Source organism: Lagopus muta, chromosome 8 (assembly GCF_023343835.1).
Source record: "Lagopus muta isolate bLagMut1 chromosome 8, bLagMut1 primary, whole genome shotgun sequence".
Lineage (NCBI taxonomy): Eukaryota > Metazoa > Chordata > Aves > Galliformes > Phasianidae > Lagopus > Lagopus muta.
In genome coordinates, this window is record NC_064440.1 from 30,279,164 (window position 1) to 30,303,960 (window position 24,797).

Sequence of the window (24,797 nt, forward strand, 5' to 3'; positions counted from 1 at the left end):
TTTCTGTGGGGTTCTAACTGGCAGGTGATTTAAAGCTCATTTTACAAATTAAGAAAGAATCATTCTTGCAATTTGGGATATACAAAATGTATTTATCATAACACATTTTTATCGTTGTTAAGGCTATATTAAACTTAGCTCTTTGTTTGATTATAATCAAGGTGAGTGTGAATGAATTTCATGTCTACTTCAAGGTATTGTTGCACTACTATATAGTATAATTTCCACTATAGATTGCTGGTATTTGCTCACACTGTACAGCTGGATTGAATTTGAGGCATATCATTTTTATGATCCACAGTTATGCAAGAGGAAACAAGAAACAATTGGGAAAAGACTGAGCATTCTTACCAAGTATTTCTGTTTGTTCTTTTATTGCATTTACTCTTACTTGTACTTTTGGGGGTTGAATGATGGTTTACAGATTGATCAATGCTTTTGTGTATTATACATTCTGTAAGATAATGAGCATGTGGAATAACATTTCTGTGCTCTTTGATAGAATCATGTTTAACAAAGTTTGAATGTATGTTATATTCTATTTTTTTTTTTTTGCTTGTACTGTGATAATGTACAGTTGGTTTGAGGTAAGTTTCTGAAATAGCTGAATTTTTTATCACATACAGAACATTGATGCACTCTGTTATTAAAATGACTGAATATAAAACAATAAGCCTCTTGGCAGCTGATTTTATTGAAAAATTTTTGCATAATTTAAGACCTGGGAATAAATCTACTGATACAAGATTGTACCTGCTCTCAGATTTTTACTCATAATATGAACCTCCAGATCCACAAAGCAACTAACCTATAAAAGCAAAGAGGCATTATTCACTGTGTTTTCTCTGAGAAAACTGGAGGGAAAAAATGAAAATGTTCTTGGTTATATCAGCAATGGTGAATTTCGAGGTAAAGCAAATTTGGGGAGGGTAAGAGACTGGAAGGTTAGTGCAAGAAAGGCTGCAGTACAAGGGTAGATGGAGTCAGTGTAGCTGGGAAACATGAAATTAGAAGGATTGATGAAATTCAATGGAAAATATGAAGACCTTACTTTCTTCTCTCCTTCATAATCTTTGTCTTGCACTGGGCAGCATCTGAAGCTGCAAAAGAGAGCTGTTTCATATAAATATGCACTTTCAATAGCCCTCTGTGAGGGATGAGAATATAGTTGTAAGCATAAAAGGTTCAGATGGGCTCCTTGAGATGGAGTGTCTGATTCTTGTCTTCTCAAGTACAGATGAAGTATCTGATCGGCTACCAAAACATGTTTTGTGTGTCTGTTGGTCTGGCTATGTGTTTTCTTTTTTTTTTTGACATACTTGACCACCATTAAAAAATAATTCCAAGGACTTGTCAATTTGAGAACACCTCACCATACAATTGAAATGCTTTTTCTGTTGATTTCAAGAAAAAATATGTATTATTTTTAGATAATAGATTTAGATTAATTTGATATCATAATATCCAGTAATATATTTCCAGCAAAATTCTTCATCTTCAGAAGATTAAGTTCTTCCAAGGCCAAAAGAAACTGGTGTTTTGGCATGTAAACATAAGACTAGTGCTCTCTCCCACCAATTGGCTTTCTTGCAGAGAGTCAATATATTTCTGATATCATCTAAAACAGATTCTAGGGATTTGAAAGTGAAGACAAGAATCAAGACTCTTATTTCTAGATCAAGTGAAGTGACCTATGGAAATCAAGGGTGCTGTATATTATGTTCAGCTTGTGAAATCTAAGTGGGTTGTAAGATCAAATGTCAGCTTTCCACTCAGTAAGTATGGAATGGCAAAAAGAAGCAGCTCCTGTTATTATTTTTTAAAGTCAGGACCATATCTTTTGCTGATAGAAATTGACACAGCTCTGTTTGCTTTGATGGATCTGCACCAATTTATGCCTAGAGAATACTGTTAAGTGGAGATGACTCATTATTGTTTGTAGCAGTTTCTGTACTTGAAGAGTGTTTTTTTATCCCCCTGCTGTAACTGGAATGAGAATCTGAAGTCTGAAGTTTCATGTATGCCACAATACTGTGTTTAGTGAAAGAGCATAGAGTAAGTCTTATTTTCATCTAGCTCATGAAGATCATTTCAAATGTCTTTCATATTATAATTAATTAACAGTTCATTGTCACACATTTCAATGCCAGCTAAGCCTGAGATAAAGCACTTTTTGTTGCAAATTTGAGATTTTTTTTTATAAATATGAATCTATATCTAAATGTAAATATTTCATAAATTCCTAAGTATCTCTTGTTTACATCAGAGGGAGGCTGTCTGGGATTCAAGAAAAGGCATTATTTTAAGAATTGTATTTTAAACTGTGAGCTTTAAAACATTTCTGGGTAGCAACTTGTAGGAACCTATTGGATGTCATTTCCCTATATGAATTCTAAATTATTTTTTGCCATGCCCGTTCATGACCTGACATTTATCACATATTTTTTGCAAATAATATGCATAGCTAATCCAAGGTTATGAGCTTGGTACTGGATATTTAAAACCTATTTAAATGAGATATTTTGGATAAATGGAACAGGATGAGCACAGGCATGAAGACAGTCTTATGGCCTTGTTGATGTCAGTGCAACTATTGGTTTGATTTTATATAAAATGAATCAAATGCCATAGGATCAGCCACGTGACCCCATATGTAATGAAGTTAGAAAGCGTTTCCTGACATTTGTTAATTTGTGGTTTTGTCTGATCCAAAAGATGTTGATGTGTTGCTATGTGAAATGTAATGAATAATGCTGAAGGCGGTGTAAAATGGTATCGGTAAAGCACAATCCAAATTGAGATCATTTAAAAACACAAAACAAAACAAAACACTTCTATCTGGACTAATCTCGCAATGAAGTTGGCATCTATAATTAACTTACACAAATTTAATGATTACATTAGGGGAAAATAATTCTGGTAGTGGAATATGTGTTGGCAGTTTTTGTTTTCACTGTTTTTAATGTATATCCCTTAGTCTGCAATTTTGTCGTTTGTAGGATTTGCTCTTTTTTTTTTCCTTCATAGTAAAGCTTGGAGTTAAAAAAAAAAACATTCCAACAATTTTGCTGTATAACAAAATTAGGAGGTTTTCTTCATGAGTTGATTGCTTCTGCCAGTGTGAAGAATATGCAGTTATTTTGCAGATGAGCAGAAATAATGTTATAGCACCTTGGGCATTCTTCTGGTGATCTAGACAATAATGTCATTTTTTAGGAACAGTACAAATTTAGATACAAAATACAATACGTAATCTTTAGAAACAGGAAGTCTGAAAAGCATTTGGATGCCACTCTGCCAGTCGCTTTATACATACTATAAACAGTCCTTACTTACCGGTTACCAAAGCTCCAAAACTTCAGTTGTTGACAATACCTGCATGAGGGGACTTGGGAATCTCTCTAGAAAATCCATGTACCAAAAAGGAGTTAATATTACAAGTGTATATTTAAATTCTATTATAATTAACAGAACAATTTAATTTACCCCCTTCATCACTGGAAAGCCTTTGTATTGCTATAAAATAGGTAAGCACGTTTTGTTCTGTTGGGTTGATTTTTTTTTTGATGTTTCAAAGAATTTCTTTTGAATATTAGTTTCTTTCCAGCAACGGCGTCATTGCTTCTAGGCACAGGAGTTCCCAGAGAGCCAATACCAAAACCAGCAGTTGTCAGTTTATCTTCCATCTTCATTATAAATAGGACAGTAGATTTGATATCCATTCTAGGCATGTATTCTGGATCAAAAATAAACTTCACATTCTGTTATAATAATGTCACAGGTAATACAGGGAAATTAATTAGTGCTGATTTCATAACTTGAAACTAGCTTTATCTGTCTTGAAATACCATTTCATGATTCAGTTTTTGTGTTTGCGACGTTCTTCTGGAATAGTACACTACTGCTAATGTGGCTTTGAATATATTAATAATTTAATTTGCCTGCCTTCTGTAAGTTACTTTTTTATTTCTTTTTTTTTTTTTTTTTGCAATTTTTTCATGTTTTTTTCACCACGCCAGTTCAGCTGTTACTCTTAGCAAACAAGCCTTTTTAATAAGATATGTACAAGAGAAATATATAGTGTAGCGTATTCTTCTCTGTGTTTTTTGGTTTTTTTCCTTTTCAGCCTCTTGAATTGCTCAAGTTAATTCATAACTTCTTGCTTTCAGTAATTCACCTGCTTCCCACTTTTCTGAAAAGCAGGATGCCTTCAGCTCTGTTGTAACCCAAGTTATTTCCTAAAATTTCCACTTGGTCTTTCCTCTGAAGAACTTTTGCTGGCTACGTGGCTTTCTAATTTCAAGAACACGATTTAGTTAGCTTCACTTGTCCTTTTATGCAATCAGACTTCAACTATCTCAACTCTGAAGCTTCTTCAAGGAAAATGGTACTCCTTCAGATCCCTCATAACTATTGATACAATGGTTCCTGTTGTATTTTTGTGTCTTTTTGTGTTCTGTACAGCAACCATACGTCAGTTGTGCTTTTGTTTATGAGTATCTCCACAATGGTAGATAACAGTTTCTCCAGACTTGGGAATTCTGGCATAGGTGAACTGCTTGAATTTGCCCCGTGCACAGGTACTTCAGTTAAGTCAGGGTGTTCAAGTTCTCACAATCTCACTTGCAGCAACACTGAAGAAACAAAACATCAGCCTTCTGTGAATGGTAAAAACTTAACAGCAGCCCTAAAATCACCCGCATTGCAGTTGCTTTCAGCAGTTAAATCTTTGCATTCAATTGTTGGTTTTTCTACAAGTTAGAAGCATTTTCTTGATAACTCCTCGGTGTTCTCCAGTAGAACAAATTTTATTACTTAGGTCAAGCTTTCTATGGTCATACAAAACAACAAACAAACAAACAATAAGGTATTGAATCTTAAGTAAAAAATGTTATCCATGTACATCATTCCAAAAGTAATGCCTCCTTTATTTCCTTGGAAACCACAATTGCTACAAAGAGCACAATAGTGCTAGTTGGTAGAGCAAATTCTCAGCTATAAAACTATTTTTCAGCATAATCACCACCACTGGCTATGTGCATTTTCATCAGCAATGAACAAGAGCCTGCATGCTGCGCTTTTAAAAATCTCCACCAGTGAAGATGACTTGCTATTGCCACCACTAGAAAGCACCACACAATGTCTCACTGTGCTTGCATCCACTGTTTGGGGCTCCAGAATCATTCACAAGTATCAATGAATGTCAATCTGTACCATTTTTTCCGCAGGGAGAAATTCGGTGTCACACCTTACGTCATACACACTTCCATGTCAGAAGCCATTTTGTCAGACTGTCTCTCTGCTGCCATCTGTTGCATGACAACAAAGTGTGACAAAATATTAGTTGGAAGCTTCATCCTCTGGTGCCGCACCGCTAACATTCATCTCTGACATAGTGGGCCAACAGAATAAAATAGGACGCATTACTTTCAGAGCAGCCCTTCTGTATGATTTCAGAATATCTGCCAGTAATTTGGAAAGTTCAATTCCTCGATTATCATCAATATTTACCATTTTTTTAAAGCTGTCCTGATTTCAGTTCTTTCATATTTTGCAAGCATATTCCTCCAATTGAATTTGAATATTATCTCCTACCACAGAAATGTTGATTTTATCTAAATGCATATTAACCAAACCTAGCTTTCAGGTAAGGTTTTGTGTGCTGTTTTAAGTGAAAGAGAGAATAATATTTGCTGTTATTTTTCATGGTCATAAAATGACAAATGCTTATGCTCCACTATCCTGGATTTTCAGAAGGACAGAATTAAATTTGCCAGTAAATTTCATATGTTTCAAGGTTCTGAAAGCTTCAGTTCTCATGTAAAATATCAGCATAACAAAAACATGACAGTGGTGTATAACCTTGTTTTTTCTGGTATTTCTAGAACCACCTCCTGTCCCTTCTTTGTGCATGACTCCTGTGGATAGAGGACTTTGTAGAGCTAAAGAGACCAGGTTTTTCTTCAACTACTCAACTAGAAGATGTCGTCCATTTACCTACAGTGGTTGTGGTGGGAATGAAAATAATTTCACCTCCAGGAAGTCATGTTTAAGAATTTGCAGGAAAGGTATGGGAACTGATATTGCCACAGACTGTCACAAAAGGCAAGTATTATGCATGCTATAGGCTGAAATAGTCTTGCAATTTTTAGTAGTAAGTACTGACCTGATAGAATGTAATAGCTGAAAGTACTGGCAAAGTGCAACTGGTAATCAGAAGAGAGAGCTAGAGAGAGAAGGATGGACACTAAAATACTGTGTACAGAACCGGCTGCTTAACATTGGTCAGGCATATGAAGACTTTAGGTAAGACCGAATGCTCCTTATACTTTCCTCAAGGATGTTTCTTGAAAACAAGACTTGTCTCATTTTGGATAATCGTGAATGTTAGTCATCCAGTCTTAACTTTGTCATTTTACCTTCAGGATTCCTTAAAAAAAAAGATGGAAGAAGATTCATAAGAATCAAGAAAAAAAAGAAACAGTCGCTAAAGACTATGGGAGAGGAAATCATCCGTGGAAGAACACAGCTTTAATTTGTATGAAAATGGGAAGTAAACTGCTGTTCACCTGTGAATGAAAGCCTTTAGAATACACCATTTAAATATATTTAGTGTACTGATTATTTTGATTGCATTTATTAAGCTGTTTATGTTTTTATTATGTATGCCTCATTTGTGTTAATAAACGTTACCTTGTACGTTCAAAAAGAGCTCTTAAAATGCAGTTTGACAATATAATTACTAAAGCTGAAACAGGACATAATGGGCTATGTGGGTGTAGAACTCATGATTAGAAAGTGGGAAAGGTTCCAATTTACTTCTTTTCCCCATTCTTTTCTGAGATCTATTTTGATCTTTAAAAAAATCTTGTCAAAGAGTAATCACTTGTCATACACCATTATTTCAATCCTAGATTGAAACAGATCTATTGCTTAAAAAAGGAAATAAACACTCTGTTTGTTTTAAAGAGATTTATTTTAGGTTATGCAAGACAGATGTAACTCCATTGAAGTGCATAGAATTACACTGTTGTGCAATGAGTGTGAATTGAAATGAAATGAACTCATTGAAACCATTAAGAGAATATTACAGTTGTGAATGTATGAAACGATGTGACAGATATTTATAAAAATTTTAAATATATTTGCTAGGTTCATCGATTTTTATCCCTGTTACTGAAGTAGACGGGTGGCTAGCAAGTTAATAATCTGTAGAAATACATGTTCTTACTAAAAAAAAAAAAAAAAAGAAAATGAACAAAAACCAGAACAATTCCTGTTCATGGATGAGGAAATCCATACATTTGCTTCAGATGTAATGGTACGTATCCTTTCCAGGAGGCTTTGTTGGTTTGGGGGTTCTTTTGTTTCTGTTTTTGTTGGTTGGTTGTTTTTTTGTTTGTTATTGTACGCTTTGCTTGTTTATTTTAAGACTGACATGAGACAGTAGTTCAGTTCCTGCCTTTTTCCAATACACCCCTCTGATTTTGGGTAAATCTAGCAAGACTTTTTTTAAAGGAAAGCAAAAATAGTTGGTTTCCTCAAAAGGTTCTGGAAGTGCCCTGCAGCCTTCCCTGATACTGAAAATCTTCTGTTATGTATCACATTTTCTCTTAGGTCTGAAGATTACTGAGGATACTTAACCCACCGTTTTTGAGAGATGAAAATAAATTCCTGAAATAGATGTGATAGTCTCAGACACTACAGTAAGGAGCAAGGAAGACAGTGATAGAATATAAATGTTCTGCTGGAGTAACCTAGCTCTATGAAATGCATGTGATTTTAGAAAATATGTTTTCATGTACCCCACGAATTTTGAACTAACTCCCCAAAGAGGATAAGCTTGACTGCTGAAAATGGAAGTAGTTTTGCATTCTGAATTTAAGGGGCTAAGTAAAAGCCACAGATTTTTATACAGAAATTCTCATTTCTGGTGCCCAAATCTTGTAATGACTCTTGATCTAGGATTTATCAAGTGTGATTTGATCTTCCATAAGTCAGTTCTCAATGAAATAGAAGATATGCTGAATCCCAGAAAGTGCTCAAGGCCAGCTTGATCTAGTAGAAAATGTGCCTGCTCGTGCCAAGGGGTTGGAACTGGATGATCCTTAAGGTGTCTTCCACTTCAGAACATTCTGTTGTTCTATGATAAGTGTGTAAAAAAGAACAGATGCATTTGTAAACATATTGTGTTATGATCATGTGTCATTTCATGGTAGTATCTCTTTCCTCAGGCTCTGTTTTGGTCAGCAACTTGCGCCTGGCTGCCTGGATTCCACAACTACCAAATCTAACACAGAAGTCTTGGGAAAATCATCCTTTCTGTCCAAGTAGAAACCTGGCTCTGTGGCTGCTTCCTATTCTAAGTCTCCTGCTTGCTGAGTTCTGCAAACTAACAGATTCTCCGTGCCAAGTGTGCTCAGCTGCTTTGTGCTGTCTTCTCTTCCTCCAGAATTGCAGTAGTTAAGGCAGGACTAACAGGTACTCCCCTGTGCCCCCTTACTCATCAGTTATAATACAGTACAGAAACCACACATGCATTTATTCTGTGGTAACAGTAACTGACCAAATGATCATTTGAGGGATCCCTTCTGTCATTGCTGGGACAAAAAAAGACTATTGAGTTATGGTGTCTCAACATTAATTAGCTGTGCTAAGAATAGAATGTAAGGCTAACAAGTCACAAGCTACTATGTACATTTTTAATTAACTAGAGTCTGTTAATCTAGAAATTTCATTCCAGCTCTGCTCTCATTGCTTCGTCATAAGCATATACATTGCTGGGAAACTTCTCCCACATTCTGTGTTGGGAGACAACAAGCTGAAGCTGAAGTGAAGTTGGAGGCTGGATGGTTTTCCATGTGTTACTTGGTATGTGTCCTCAGTTCATGTAGGTGATGAAACAAGATGTCTTTGAGAAATAATTTCACATCTTTTAGCCCCTATTCTTACTATAAGAAGTAATAGTAAGAAGTAATAGGCATGCCCTTCTTTTTTCTCCTTTTTACTTTTACTTTCTATCCCTTGTATCTTTTTTTTTTCCCCATACAATAGAAGTTTTCTATCTGCATCTCCTATCCATTTTCTCTTCAAAACTGATACACTTATTTAGAGTTTAATGATGTTTTCTTGCTCGTAGAATCCATTTTTGAAACATTTTAATGTAGACATAAAGATGACATTTGATGGTATCTTCTGGAAAAGAATCATACTTGGTTATACATTTGTAGGTTTTCAGTATTTGAATATGAACTGGTTCACAGGCAACGTATTATCAAATGGGGGAAACTTCCTTTTGAACCCGTGGCGATTCCCATTCGATTACTGAGGCTTTTTTCTCACAGAGCTCTTTTGCCATTTACGGGACTGTGCTGGAGATGGGCAGACAACGTCCCGTCCCCACGGAGAACATCTTTATTGCTGGTTTCCCGATGTAGGGAGAGAGGAGCAGAGGCTCAGCCGGGCGCTAGGTGGCAGCGCCGCACCGCCCCGGGGCCGCCGCAGCCGGAGCGGGCTGGCAGGTGCGGCTCAGCGGCCCCTGCATCGGCGGGGTCCTGGCCTGGGCACTGTTGTGCTCTGCTCTGCTCCTTTAGAGCCTGGGAGAGGCGTTTGTCACAGCGCAAGTTTCATAGGCCCTCATTAGGAAAACTAATTGTCCTTCAGCTTCTCCCATCAGATCAAAACTCGTGATAAGAGGTGGAAATAATGTTTCATCCCAGAGTTTTAAGTTTTGGTTGAAGCACAGTCTGCTGTTCCTTAGGCCTCTTTTGAAGTGTTCCCACCCACTGATATTGCTGATAGCAGGGAGTGCTATACGGTGTAATTCACATGCCTTTCAGCCAGAGAAAAGGGGTAGCTGAAGTAGTGTGGGGGCCTGCTGCGTCTTTGAAGTGCAAATTACACCAGCTGAGATGTCTCAAATACCTGTAGAGTAGGAGTAAAAAAGTTTCAGTGACAGCTAAATGAGTGTAAGAAATTAGAACTTAAGAAACAACAAGAAAAGCCCACACAACTCTGCTGAATTTGACATGACATCAAACGTGGTCTATGCAATAAATCTCTGCAATTAATTGAGATGTTGAGCCTGTCTCAAACATACGTACTTAGCTGGAATATATGGATTATTTTCTAGGTTACAGTGTGTAATGTACCATATTGCAGCCTCTTACCCAGACCTAATTGCTCTAAAATAATGCAGCCAGGCTCACTTCTAGTGAAATTCCACCACCTGAGGTGACCTTGCTTATTTCAGACAATTTAATTTCCATCACTAAACACAGTCAGATCTAATCCCTGTCTTATTTCTGTTTACATTGTTTAGAAGTTTAGAATGCCACTTCTTCATTCCTTACTGATTATAAATCTCATTCTCCCATTGATGGAAGATGTTAGAAGCACCAACATTTGCATGTGCCAAATGAGCATTAAATTCATATCCTGCTGTTTTAGTAGCCCCAGAGTGCAGTTTCAGAGTTTATACTGTCCAGTGACCGAGTTTAAACTGTTCTCTTTTTCCCTTTGCTCTCTTTCAAACTTTTGTGATCCTGGCTTGGTTTTTGTTTTTGCTTTGGATTGGGTTTCTGGCTGTTTTCATTTTTGGAAAAAGGGTTTTCAGTGGCCAGATGTGTTCCCTTCTCCATTTTGTATGTTCCACAAATGCTTCTGTTGGTAAAATAGCGGATTAACAGTGGGTACTAAGAAGCAAGTAGAAATACTTCAACTTGTTTCACGAGCAAATTAAATCATTGTGATTTTGATGACCACTTAGAAAACCATGGCTTTCTGGAATGTGTCCCATGCAGGTTACTGGTGTTGTAGGTGTTTCTAGCATTTGAGATCAATGCTGCATGATCTCCCCACTTGTTCAGTGTAGCACTGCTGTGTGTACATGGCTTCTATTGATTTGGAGAACACAGATTGCGTATGTAGCACTTGTATCAGTTGTTCAAAGAGGAAGCAATAAAAGCCCTCAAGGAAACATTTTTAGGTCCTGATCTAAGCTTCTTTGCAGTTAGTCTAAGGATTGTTAGCTGTTCTGCTTTGTCTTGAGCTGTAGCAGTTTTCAAACTGGGCATCTTGTACTTGATGCTTTGAAATCAGTGGTATTTAAATATAGCTGGAGTTCGGTACTGCAATAGTAATGAGCTGCTTTTTTCATATCCTGGGTATTTCAAACACTCATTTACTTAACGTACCGAAGCAAAATTACTATATTGAAGTGGTACTTCCCCAGTTTAAGCAAGTGCATAATTTAAATGCGACTCTGCACGGTAGCACAGTTTTTTATTTGATGAACACAAGTATTTCTCTATACAATTTTCCTGTACTGACTCTGGGGCACGATACAGTCCTGCAGTGTCAGCAGAGGTGAGTTGGGTCACTGAGATTTGGGAGGACTGCAGCTTGTCAATTCTTTGGCTCTGAAGAAGCGTTCATTTAATGACTCATTTCTCTAGGTCTAGTATGAGGAGGAAGATTGGTGAGACAAGTCCTCTAGTGTGCTCTTTTCTGTAAGATGAACGAGTCTTTTCTAACTCGTTTAGGAGCACGAAGCTTTGGCTGGCGGACGAGTCACAGCACACCTCGGGAATGGTGCAGGAGCAACGCCGGCAGGCAGAACGGGGCAGCTCCTCGAAACCCTAGAAGAGCCTCGCTTCCCGGGGACACGCCACATGAGCGCGAAGAGTAATTTAACGCGGGCTGCGGGCGGGGTCTCGGTGATGTAACAGGAAGCTCTAATGGCTCGCTGCTGCCGCCGCTCCTCACTTAGCGGCCGAACCTCTCCCGGCGCTGCCCAGAGCCGCGCTCCTCTGCCGGGCTCTCGGACTGCACCGTGCCCTGCGGGCGCCTGCGCGGCTCCGAGCCGGCCGGCCGGGGAAGCGAAGGAGCAGCTCTCCGCACTCTCGCTGGGAAGGGAGATCCAATCGACTGGGCTCGGATCAACTCCGCGTGGTGAGTACACATTTAAACAGTTTCGTTGTTTCACCTAAAAACGATGTGTTTGTGCCGTCTGAACGCCGTTTGGTCTTAGGTATGTTCGAGGGAAGAGTTAGGTGTGTTTGCATGCATTTACGTGAACCTCAGCATGTGCTATGCGATCAGCAGAGAGAAAGGGGTCTTAGGAAAAAGCTTCGTTTATTTTTAGTTACCGAAACCCTGGGCTGATTTTATAGCTGGTGTTGTTTTAATATATATATTTGAGGAAGTAGCCAATGATAACTAAGTAGAAAGATTGGGAAAAAAAAATCCTAATAATCACTTAAAGATTTCCTTCTAAAACCCTAATATCAGTTAACCATATTTCTGACTTTGCATCTGGAGAGAATTAGAGGCATCCTGATTTGAAAACGGTCCATGAGACTAATCCAATACAACGTAAGCTCTTTCAAGAGGAGACAAATTAGGTGATAAAGTGGTGCAAATTCTCTTACTGAATGCTCTTTTAGCCTTACTGGTGTTATTATTTCAAAAAGAGATTGTATCCGAGTTATTTCAGTTAGATTTTGCATTGAGATTGTATCCGAATTATTTCAGTTAGATTTTGCATTGTTATTATATGACAGAAAAGATGAAGCATCTATTTGCTTGAGAAAAAGTTAGCTTGAGTTTAGTGGTTATACATGTGCTGGGGTTTTTCCCACACTCACTGAACTGATTTGCTGAAGGGTAGTTGTCTACTATTGAATTGCCTCGAGGAGCTATTGGTCAGTAGAAATGCGTGATTCTCTGCCTTCCACTGTACAGTTGAGAGTGTTGCCACTTCTTCATCTTCTGAAAGCAGATGCCGTATTTATTCTGTTTGGAAAAATACAGTTGTGTGGTTATGATGATTGCCTTCACTACATCTGATCATCTGCCTGTTGGGGGAGAGTAATGGATCTGTAGAATATTCAGGAGAAGATATTTTATTACTGAAGGACAGTTAAGAACCATCATAGCTTTGGTATCACAGTTGGATTTGATCTGCAGTGGTTCATTTAATCATCCATATGTGCTTTATGTTGAAACAGTAAAAAAAAAAACCAACAAACTAGCTGTGGTTTTATTGCTCTCTACCTTAATAAACTTCTGCCAAATAGTTAGGGGCTGGATCTTGCTCTTACGAATGTGTCAGTGCTGAGTCTTTGCAGTAATATTGTGCATCCTGAGGATCGTGTCATTCATTTGCAACAATAATGCATATAACCTTTTAAAACTGTTCAAGTTCATGATGTGCTAAAAGCCTGAATGTTGCGTTCGGAGGTCCTTTTGATGTGTTGAGAGGAGGCATGCTGGTTCTGGAAAAATATGAATGAGGCAATATTTGAATCTGTGTTTTGTTACAAAATACACATGCTACACACTGAAATGCTCAGTTATAAATAAAGATGTATATTTTCACAGTATTTGCTATTGCAAACTGCTTGAACTGTCATTGACTTGACTGCATATAGGAGCAATTCCAAAGTCTTTATCCAGCTTTAAAAATCATCAGCTCAAAAGGCGCTTGATGGTACTGAATCAAGCAAGATGGCATTTCAGAAAAATGTCCATGTTGTTTTGTACAAAACTGACTGCCTGAACAGTGTGGTGGCAAGGTGGAGAAGGGCATTATGTCTGTCCTGTTCAAATGTTGCCATACTCTGAATTCCTGATCATCTGGGTTCTTGCTCTACATTAAAAAATGTAATGTTACCCTTTGAATATGCTTGTCCCAATACAATGCAACTGTTGTAGTCCTAATTTGCTGGGAGCCAGTGGGAATTTTTCCACTGACTGTCAAAGGGCAGGATATTCCTCAGTGTGGGTATTTTTATGTTGAAGGAGTTATTTATTGTGGTTACAGTCATTACCCATCCTGTAACTGGCATACTGTGATCTACTGGCAGTTGTTCTTTTAATAATTTTTATTTTATTTTATTTTTTAATGTTCTGTGTTAAACAGATCCATATGTCTTGTTCTTGGTGAATAGTGGCTTACCTGGCTAAAAAACGGAGCCCACTCAGGGACAGCAGCACTGTTCTGTGAGCTGAGTTCTGCAATCCGGGTTTAGGGAAGGATACAATTAAGAACAGAACCGAGTGAAGAAAAGTATAGACATATTTCCTTTGCTGGTATTATAATTACTAACTTAGTTCCAGTTTTCTGTGAATTTCAGTAAATTAGCTGCTTCCAAAAGCACTTGTAGCATGTGGAAGAGATGGGTAGGACCGGGCCCACAAGGCTATGAAATCATACTGATGAAGTATTCAAACCGGCTCAGTCATTTGGAGGGAACTGTTGTTATCAATGTGTTTTTAATAACTAAGTGTACACAATGATAGTTTAAAAGTATCTATTTAATCACTTCTATAGTAAGTGCTGGACACAACATCAGCTATTCTGAAGAAAATTGAAGGAATCTCTCCAATGAGAAGCCAAACACACAGATTTTTATTTATTTATTTATTTTAAAGTAGAATTTCTCTTTAAGAAGTAGCTCTCGTGTGTTCCCAATGTATTTACAGTGCTCGTGATCTGCTAGCAAAATTCCTTCTGTGCTTCTGATCAGCAGTTGTTCCTACAGAGCACATACGCAGTGCTGGCAGCACCGCAGCGTTGTGGTCACCTCTGTTGCACAGGCGGGTGTTGCTGTGTGCAGGGGCTGCCTGCATTTAGCTTTGCACTCTCTGAAAACGGTTGCTTGTTTCACAAAACAGTTCGTGTAACTGTTGTAGCAAGTTGTTAGAGTGCTGGAGTTAAACTATATCCTTGTATTATTGATTTATGCATGTGCGCGGAGTATCTCATGCTGATTCGTAGCGTATCAACTAAAGAGGGAATGTACATGATTTGAAGGAGATGTACCAAGTAAATGAGCCTCAAACCTTGTCCTTCGTTTGGAAAACTGTGAATAGTTAGTATTGCTTTAAATTGGCTGCATCTGAATGTTGTATTAATATTTAAAAGAAGAAGGAGGAAGCTTTCCATGCGTGGTCAAAGCCCCCCTCCTTTTTATCCTGTTATGTCTTGCATTAGCAGTACTACTGTATTGAATGTCTTCTGGTTTTTATTCTTATAGCCAATGTAATACATTGCACAAAGGGCAGCAGAAATGAGCCTATTACTTATCTTCATGATAAGTACTTATTATTTTCGTGGAAAAGTCCACAGCCAGTACAGTATAATACAATATCTTAATAAAATACTGTTAGGAAAATAAATTTCTTTTAGCAGCATATTTTTAGTCCTATTTTAGAATCAAGACAAAAAACTGAAAGGCTACATTTTAGAATTTTCAGTTATTTTTATTTTTACAACCATCTCTCCTGCATGTCTGCCTTTGTCTCCCAAGCTTGTTTATAATGTTTACATTTTCCCAGCAGTCATTCTTTTTCTGCCTTAGTTCAGTGCAAACACTTTCAATCACTGCTGCAGTATGTGCTGTCCAAAAGAACAGGAATGATTTATTTAGAGTTGCTTTTCCTTGGAAAGATGCATTTGAAATCCATTTAACTGAATGTAGTGCATTAAAACAAAACAAAACTTTCCATGAGAGAAGCACTTACTTCAGGAAAAAGAAAACAGATTCCTAACTAGGGTAAATTTGTGTGTCTCCCTGAAGCTGTTACCTTCAAATATAACACAGATATCACCCAAGAGTTTCTGGCAGTTTTGGCCACTGTTGAGCTGTGGCTGACAATTAAGACACTAACCAAATTTTAGGAAAGCAAAAACAACGTTGTATTTCTGGATTTGTGCCTGGAGCCCTTACTTAAGAAAATATCCCAAACAAAATTAGTGCTTTGTTTAATAAAGCCCATACCAGTCTCACTTCCCTTATTATACCAAGGACAAGGAACTAAACTTCGTGAATTTGATTTTATTTTTTTTCCAAAGCAGCTACTCCATGTACAGTATTCCATCAGCTGCATTTAGGCTGATGGTAAAAGGTATCCTTTTAGTTCCAAAAAGTGGATTTTCCTTTAAAAGTATATTGTTTTGTAATCCTGAGCCTGGAAATTGTACAGCCATTTAAGTAGTGGCAGTGCTGGTAAACATTTATTTAGGTAAGCAGAAGACAGACTGTGCACAGTTGTTCTCTCCGAACTCGTGCATTTTAGGCTTTATTTTCTTTTCTTGTCAATATTATCAGAAATGAATACAGTCTGTTTCCCGGTGTTGTTGTACTCCATAGTCCTTCCTTGCTAGAAATTATAGAAAATGTATGTATCAGGCATAAATGAGAACTTGAGACATCACATTACTTTCCTGCATGTATTTATGTATTAATTTAATGCTGTAAACAGAGGGAAAAAAAACATGACTGCATTCTTTTCTTTAATTATCTTTACTTAAAGGACATGGTCTTGTCCAGATTATCCCGAAATGTTCTTATATGGGATATCTGCCCTTTTTTCCTTGTAGTGAAATCCAGCAGGTGTCACTCTGGGGATTAAATAAGGAATCTTCCACAAAGAGATATAACTTTGTTTGGGAGATGAGATGTTGAATTTAAAAGATTTATTTCAATGTATTTTTTCCAGGATAACTTTTTGACCATGCCTTTTTCATTTTTAAATGTCTTTTCTTTTTTAAAATTATGTGATTTAATGAGTCTGATCTTTCTGAATGTCCAGTTGAACAGGAAAACCCACACATTTGTATTGGACTATTCAATGAAAAGGTTTATTCGTAGTTGTCAAATCTGATCCACAGAGAGCTGGGAATCAGTTAAGCATTGCCTTTACTAAAAATGCTTTTGTGTTCTTCCCTGGGAATCAAAATTACTTGTCAGTGGAAATTCTGTTTGCACAAGTGCTGTTTGTTATTGAAACAGTCCATGTATTGGTTTCTATTTAAATCCAAAAATTGACATCACAGATAATTATCCCAACATTCAAAATACTTGGAGAAGAGAGACTTTTTCACGTTGAAGCAAGTTGCTGGTAGGAGAAATTCAATGCTGTATGTTTTGTAATGGGAAAAGAAGGGCTTTTTTGTTGTTTTTGTTCTACATCTGTTGCACAGAGTGTATCTTTTGAGTGTGTTGTGTTTCAGTGGATTTTTGCATAAGTGGATGATTCTGTAGTCTAAGGTTCCATATTGTATGGAGTAGCATATTGAAGAATGTGTGGATTTCTAGAGGAAATTCTTGCTTATTTCCTGTACTATGGGAAAGCCTTCTTGTACTGAAACAAAACTTCAGCATGCAGCTTTGCAAAGTGAAGCACATCTCTCTTCAGTCAGAAAGTTGTTTTTTATACGTATGTGCATACCTAAGTGCATGTATATGTACATTATACACATAGAACACGTGTTTTACATGTGTATAGCTATGTATTTTGTGCACATTTAAAAAAAATCATGTAGTTACATGACTTGTAACCTCAAGCCTCTTTAAACAATTCAGTTTCCTTTCTCTCACTTCTTTCTCCTGTGTAAGCCTCCATCCTGTTCCGTTTTTTATTCTATTCCACTTCCTTTCCTGTGATGGCTCTGAATGAGTCACTTTGCCAGGCATTAAGATGTCTTGACAGTATTTCCTAAAGCTTATCCTACACTAGCTCATGTGGATGAAATTAACCTCTGCCTTATCCTTCCTTTCGAAGAGAAATATCTGTCCTAACACATCCATTTTCTTGGAAGGGGAAGGTGAGGGTGAGAACCCTTTCCATTAGTGACTGTGTATATTTAAACTAGGAGTCCTTTTCCATGAAAGGCTCTTAAGACCAACCAACATGTTTACCACAGCTGAATATCAAGATCGGTAACTTCTTATAGAGTTGATTTATTATTCGGTCAGGAAAAAGTTAGTTGAAAAACGTTCAGGAAAGCCAAAATTAAGGCTCCTTCCTGGTTGCTGTTCAGGTACTCTCTGCGTGGTTGCTGTTCTGCATTCTTCTTTTTTTTTTTTTAATTAAATGCCTTGTATATTGTGTCGTAACATATTGAAGGCCACCAGGATTGTGTTCTTGGTATGAAGCTAGATCAGATAGAGCACTTGGTTAACACTAAGTGGGTACTTAAACACAGCTAAACTGTATCCCTTCTTGTGGTTTTGAGCATGCCAGTGCAGTTTGGGGTTTTAAAGCTATTCCTTTTTTTATTATTATTATTTTATTTTTATTTTTCCTTCTTTGTTTCCTTTTTGGTTTTGTTTTGTTTTGGTTTTTAATATTTTTTTTGGGGGGGAGGGAGGGGGTGCAGAGGTTTAATGTGGGTTGTTTTGTTTTTTTCAGTTCTGGGTAGGTAAAGATAGAAACATTAAAAAAAAAATCTAATCAGTTAATTGTGTACATGCATCAGGAAACAAAAGTCTTTGTGCTAAAACCAAACAAGGAAAATTATAGTCCTAGAGAAGAGTGACTTTGGAAAACAATTAGCACATGAGAATAAGGATTCCCTTTAGGCCGAACTCAGCTGATTGCCCCACAGAGCTGCAGAACAGCAGCTTCACTTCTCCATCAGCTCAGAGTGAAGGAAATCTGAAAGGTTAAATCCATTCTATCATTTTCACATTTTGTAAATAAACAAAAAATAAAAAGTGAAATTAAAAAAAATTAACATGGACTTAAATTGCACACTAGCAAGCAATGTAGAAATAGAAAAATTTGCTATCACAAACAGCTGTAGTCTTTGTAATTGGAAGATCCAACAATTCTGGCTGGAGTACAGTTATTGTGTCTTCATTTAAATGCTTGTTCAGTTATTCATAGTAGAGATGCTTAATTTGTGACTACAGAAGGTGATTTGAACAGACTTGAAATCTTGACAGTGTCTTTCGCAGATTGATTGCAGAAGTCCCAGCACTGCCTTGGGAGAACCTTGTGTTGTCCTTTTGCATGCTGGATGCACTATCTTAGTATTTTCACAGCTCTTATCAGTTCCTAGGGGTTTTGGGGGGTTTTTTTGATCATTTGTTTGGTTTTGCCTTTCAGAATGAACCATTGCATGGTGGTAGATAGGCCTGCTAGGCCTGGGTCTTTTTTTTTTTCCCCCTCCCTTTCCCAGTATTTCAGAATATATTTTAAAAATCCCATTTCTTCTGTAGCTAACATCTCTCTTCTACCCCTGAATTGTATGCATAGTTTTTAGAATTCACCCTATGTAGTTTAACTGGGCACTTTTATTTAGAGCCACAGAGATAACATAGTCTGCAGGCATGCTAAGCTTCCCTTAGAGTCACATTACAACCCATGAAGGACATGCCAGTGTTTCATGGTATGTTGAAAGGATGGCAAAATGCTTGCACCATCTCTGTGGGGCCACTAGAGCACCAGAGCATATCAGCATACACCACTATTTGTAAGATGAAGTATATACAGGCAGTGCAAAACTAAAATAACTCGGATTCAAAGTGTATTTTAGGGCTCAATTGCAATAAAATTTCTCCCCTTGTCTAATCTTATTTAGAAAAGGTGTGCTAAAATGCATGTTATCTAATGAAACCAAAACTATATGATAGACACTTGTGGCTTGATAGGCAGTTACCTGTCATTACCTGTCATAACTCAGCTTTCTCAGAGAGTGCCTGCATGCCAAACCAGTGTTCAAAAATAGCATTTTACTGTGCAGGAGTTGCTTAAGAAGTCCCACAGAAGTTTGTTTTCCTTTTAGAATTTCTTTGCCTGTTAGTTAGACTTCTAAGCCTTTCTAGTAAGCATTTAAACAGTATATAAGTATTCCAGCTCTGAGGTAGAAGATGTTCTGCCTTCTTGAGCTAACAGTAAAATGATCAAGTCTGGTAGCAAGAAAGATCACATGATGGAAGGAATTAAAATTGCTGTAGCACACACAGAAAATAACCAAACTAATTATAATGCAGTTCCCATTGTAAAACAAACTGTGTGCAAGTAAGTAATTGGAGTGATAGTGCCTAGAGCATGATTTTCTGACTGCAGTGACAAAGCTGAGCCAGGTGTCCAGTGGTCACCTGGGGGCCACTTCTTTGGAAATGCAAAGCCATTTCTTTACATACATGACCATTAAGGTAAAGAGAAAGATTCTTTCAGGTAGTGAGATATCTGGGCGTGCATTTGTGTGTATGATAGGAATTCACAGTAGGGTTGCTAAATTAACTGTCTATTCATTATTTAAATTTGGCAACAAAAGCAGTTGCTGGGATTTAGTACTTGATTCAGCTAAGATGCCAGTAACTGCTACTATAAACTAGCTTGTATTTTCTCATATAAAGTGTGTGTGGAGGACTCTTACTATTGTATCTTCTCCTCATCTGTGCAAGGAAAGGAATTTTCCTTTATCCATTACCATGCTAGTTTTGTTGTCTTTTAAGGCACCATTTCGAGCTATCAGGTGGCTCAAAACTTCTCTCAGTTTTTCAGGACTTTTTTTTTTTTTTTTTTTTTGCTTAGTTCTGAGCCATGATTTGTGCACATGCAATTCCATGTTACTTTGGTTCCTTTCCTTTCCTTTCATCCGCAATTAAAAAAAAAAAAATTGCTGAATTGGAGTAATAGAGAGGAACGATGGGCTATAACAGGATGTTCAAGGCAGGGTCATTACAGTATATTTTCTTGTGCAATCCTGTTATGAGCAAGCTACATATTTACCAGCTTGCTTAATTTGTCAGCACCCTATCATTAGTGCGGTAAGGTTATGAGCTGCCTGTTTTCTTTCAAAGTTCTATATAATCTGATAGACATTTTATCTATTTGTAGAAATTTATTCCTAACAACTTTCTATATATTTTTTAGCATTCTGTATTTATCATCATTGGTAGTGACAAGAAGGGTGGATAAAGTAATGAGGAAAAAGAGCCAGGAAACACTTCAGTGTGAAATGGCAAATTAGTTTTAGTGTACTTTGCAGAATAAGCTTCCAGAAGCTCATGCTGAGTTGCTGAATTTAAAGGTCTAGATAAATCTTTTACAACAAATACCTTGATTTTTAAGTTTTAAAAGAAAACATATGATTTACAGGGTTGTTTTGTGTTTTGAGAGTACATTTTAGGTAATTTTCAACATTCATAATACAGGAGGCCAGTCTGCTCTAAAAAAGTGAGGGTAAGAAATAGTGCCTGTGCGTCTCTGAAGCATCTGTGGACAGTTATGTCATGTGTGATTAATTTGATGCTACTCTAGATGAGGGACACCCACAAATGATCACAGAAGCAAATAAGGAAAATGTGAAATAAGGAGGTCAAGCAAGAGGATTCTGTCACATCTGGGAGGATACAAATTTGGAATTGGTATCCAGGAATTAGTAGAATAGATTAGAAACCAACCCAGATGGATTTTGGATGCTGATGAAGACTGTGTGTTTTCAGGATTGTGTGAGAATATCTCAGTCTTTAATCAAGATGCGTAATTTTCTTAGATGTGAAAATGATTCTTGGAATAAATACAGCCTAATTTGGAATACTGGGCTGAAGCTGTGTGACAGAGTCTGTGAAATGGAAAACTAAGGGTACTGTAGGACAATTTTGAGGTTAGCAGAACTGTGAGGGGAAGTCTGTCTGGCAGCTAAATATATCAGTGCTGCCTTCTTTTGCACGAACTTCTGCATGGGAGGACAAGGGGGTGGAGGAATCAGCCACTGCTTGAGTATTCATCTGTAAGGTTCTGGTTCTTTCAGAATAAGAGGCACGTTAACTGATATGAGGTGTCAGTGGATGAGGTTTGAGTTGATGCTACTCATCAAATCTTTTTCTAATTGAAAAGTCAGTGCAGCTTGAATGGCTCTCTGGAAGTGTTAGAGACCAACTGCTTTGCTTCAGCTCTGACTCAGTTTGGCTTTTGAGTCTTAATCCTGCAAATCCTTAAAGACGAAGTAGGACACTTACAGAGTACTAAGTGAAACTGTATGGATGGCACACAGAGCACAAAACAAGGCCAATGGCTTGCAAAATCAGCAACAAGTTGAAGGAAATTGTACAGATGGCAGGAAAACAGCTAGTGACTGGCAAGAAAACATTGTGAAGAAAGTATGTATGGGGAAAAAATGTCAGTTGGCTGCTGGGGCCACGATACTACTACTATTTGAGAGGATACCCAGTAGTTACCATGCCCAATGGTATTATCTGTTCAACAAAGAATATCAGTATATTGTTTGGCAAAGGAAAGAGAATGATTAATGTAAAAAATAAAGCAGCCATTTAATACTAATTAATAGTATTTATGTGACCGCACACTAGTTAAACCATTCCTTCTGAAAATTATCTTGTATGCCTGTATGTATGCAGTATTTTAATGGAAATGGCTCCAAGAAATACACGTGCACTTCCAGAATCCATTTTCGAAAGGAACACTTAATTGCTTAGAGCACAGATTATATGAAAAGGGTTACATATGATGATGATTTCCTTATTGAAATCAACCATGTTTGCTTAGACAGTGACTAGTTGAGAGAGCACTGGATTTCCTGAGTTTATGTCATGTCTCCAGGACAGGACGAGAGCCATGATTAAAAAAGATGTCTGTTGGGTTGCTTTTGCTGTGAGAAAGCATATCTCTTTACTATCTCTTCCCAAGAAAGTGAGATGGAAATAGCTCTCACCTTTGTAGGCTTCTAGCTGATGCACTAGAAGCCTGCAATCTAGAGATCACTCAGTCATACTAATTTGCCCAAGATTCATATTGCCATAGATCATCACAGTTACTTGATTTACATGGAGATGCAACCAATGTGCTTTCACAAAGTTTAACTGCCTGAAAATTTAGATAATATTGGCCTTTCTTATCCAAAGAGAACCTTCAAAGAATCATCAGAAATTTTCTGGCAATTGTTGTTCATTTTGTTTTCAAATTGCTCCTGATTCTGCAGATTAGTTTTATACATAAAAAGATGAAAAAGACTTCTAATATACAACTTTGTTTACTGGTTCAGGTAATTTAAAAAGAAAATAACTGTGGGCCTACATTTGTAAGCACTCAAGTAGAGTAAGACTCAGGTAGAGTATATATTATTTCCAGTCCCTTAGAGGGAGATGAACCTCAGTTTGTCACAGTGAAACAGTTGTTTCTTGGCAAGGGCTGTTGGTTCACAACTTCCAGTGTTTGAAGATGTCATGGGTCATATGGATTCTGTATGTTTGCAGCCTTTTGGGCTTAACAGGAAGGTCAGCAAGTTATCAAGTAACTGCTGTCTGTTCAAGGAGATTCAAATGCCTTTCCTGCCCTGCTGTTGGGGTGCATCTGCTTTCAAAGAGAAAACAGCACTGCTCTTCTGAAGTTGCCACTATCTACATCTTGTCATCTAGCTAAAAAGAGCAAAGGCAAAATTAAAATTTACTTGCTTTCTTTTTTGTTGTTGTTGTTCCATCTGAGATCTTGTAGACCTTGTTTTCATCTGGCGTAGTCCCTGTGGAACTACCCAGTTCTATACATTTTTGATTCGCTGTGTGTTTTGGTAGTCTCACAGCTGCCTTTCCAAAGCTGTCTGTATCCCCAAATCATTAGGAGGATTCCAACTTCTCAGTAACTATCTGAAAGAACTTACTGTGTTTTCTGTATATAACCTGTGTATTTATTGTAATAGAACAAATCGTAACATAATTCTTCCTTGCCAAACCTACATGGATAGTGTGAAGGGTGACTAAACCAGAAGCCTCTCTTTCCCGAGTAAACCATGTGATTTTCTTTAATCCTCATTGCATGAGAGCATGGTTATCAGACGGCCTATTTTCAAGTTGCATGTTTTTTGAAGAAGAGCAAGATTTGCTTGTGGAAATGGTAGGTATGTGGTCAATTGCATGGATGTAACTGCCTCTATTTTTGTAGGCTTAAGCAATAATTAACAGAAAATTGGAGCTTTGTTTGCGTTTTTGAAAATATAGCGAGCACATTATCATTGTTACAGCTAGACAGATCTCTTCTGACAACTTCTCAATGAATTAACTTTTTCCTTGTTTTGGTTAAGGCAGGTAACCTTTGCAACGCTCTGTTTTGCTTACCAGTCATATCTATAATCCGTAGAAATGTCTTATGTTAAAATCACAGCACAGTGTTCAAGAAAAATCTTTGATGTTTATTGGAAAACCACTTGGTAACAAAACAAACAGAACAGTGATTATTGTCAAATTTGATTTATTTTAAATAATGACATTTTTTTTTTCAAAATTAGAAAGGGATGAAGTGATTCAAATGAAGTGAGAGGCCTCTCTCGTCTTCTCCAAAATTCAACTTGTACCATATTGTACATAGTTGATGAATGGGTGAAGATATTATTGCTGATGACTCCTTCACATGCCTCTGCAAGTTCCTATTTTTTTTTTTTTTTTTTTGTTAGATTTGGAATTGAATTACCAAAATGTTATGGAAAAAGGCTGCTCTTGCATTATTTCTGGCATGCTTACAACTTGGGAGTATCTAAAATATCATCAGAAAGTTTGTTCTCATGAGATTCCTGTCTAAATTTCCAGACAAATAAATCTGGAACATTATCCAAAGAAATGTAGATTCTTTGACACTCATAGAGTTACAGCAGAACTTGTGGTTGACATTTTGGTTTATTTTTGTTGCTGTTGGTTTTTGTTGTTTGCTTGGATTTTTTTGACTGTTTCCCTTGTAATTTTTTTTTTTTTTTTTTTTTTTTGCATAATCTTAGTTATTTCTTACTCTTCCTCTCTTGTCTTCTCAGCAAAACAAATATGTAAGAACTTCCTATGTTCTTTTTTCCCTTTCCCATATTTTTAGTGCAATTTATCATTCACTGTGCTTGTAAAATAGGTGTTATTTTTGATGAGCATTAGTTTGTTTATTTGAAGTGGAGTTTGATGGCAGTGTGTCAGTCCACATGCAGAATGAACTCTGAACTGAATCACTACTGAAGGTTAACCCAAGTGAGAGAATGAATATCATTTGGGGAAAATTTGTTT

At 37.2% G+C, this 24,797-nt stretch overlaps 2 protein-coding genes across 12 annotated transcripts in view; both read left to right on the forward strand.

Annotated features, from left to right (window-relative positions):
* The window catches only part of TFPI (tissue factor pathway inhibitor), a 206,608-nt gene extending 200,000 nt beyond the window's left edge, over nucleotides 1-6,608 (forward strand). For 5 of the 7 annotated variants that reach the window (XM_048953944.1, XM_048953941.1, XM_048953942.1 and 2 more), the window contains 2 exons: nucleotides 5,886-6,068; nucleotides 6,426-6,608. In XM_048953944.1, the coding sequence (XP_048809901.1) occupies nucleotides 5,886-6,068; nucleotides 6,426-6,535 (293 nt within the window). In that variant the 3' untranslated portion in view covers nucleotides 6,536-6,608. The other 2 variants (XM_048953947.1, XM_048953946.1) reach the window with 2 other exon arrangements.
* A 114-nt stretch (nucleotides 6,609-6,722) lies between these two features.
* Nucleotides 6,723-24,797, forward strand: part of CALCRL (calcitonin receptor like receptor) — a 67,547-nt gene continuing 49,472 nt past the window's right edge. The window contains exons 1-2 of one of the 5 annotated variants that reach the window (XM_048953931.1): nucleotides 6,723-8,871; nucleotides 11,544-11,952. The gene's annotated coding sequence lies outside the window, so the exon portion shown is untranslated. Of the gene's footprint in view, nucleotides 11,953-24,797 lie in introns of all 5 variants that reach the window. The other 4 variants (XM_048953932.1, XM_048953934.1, XM_048953933.1 and 1 more) reach the window with 4 other exon arrangements.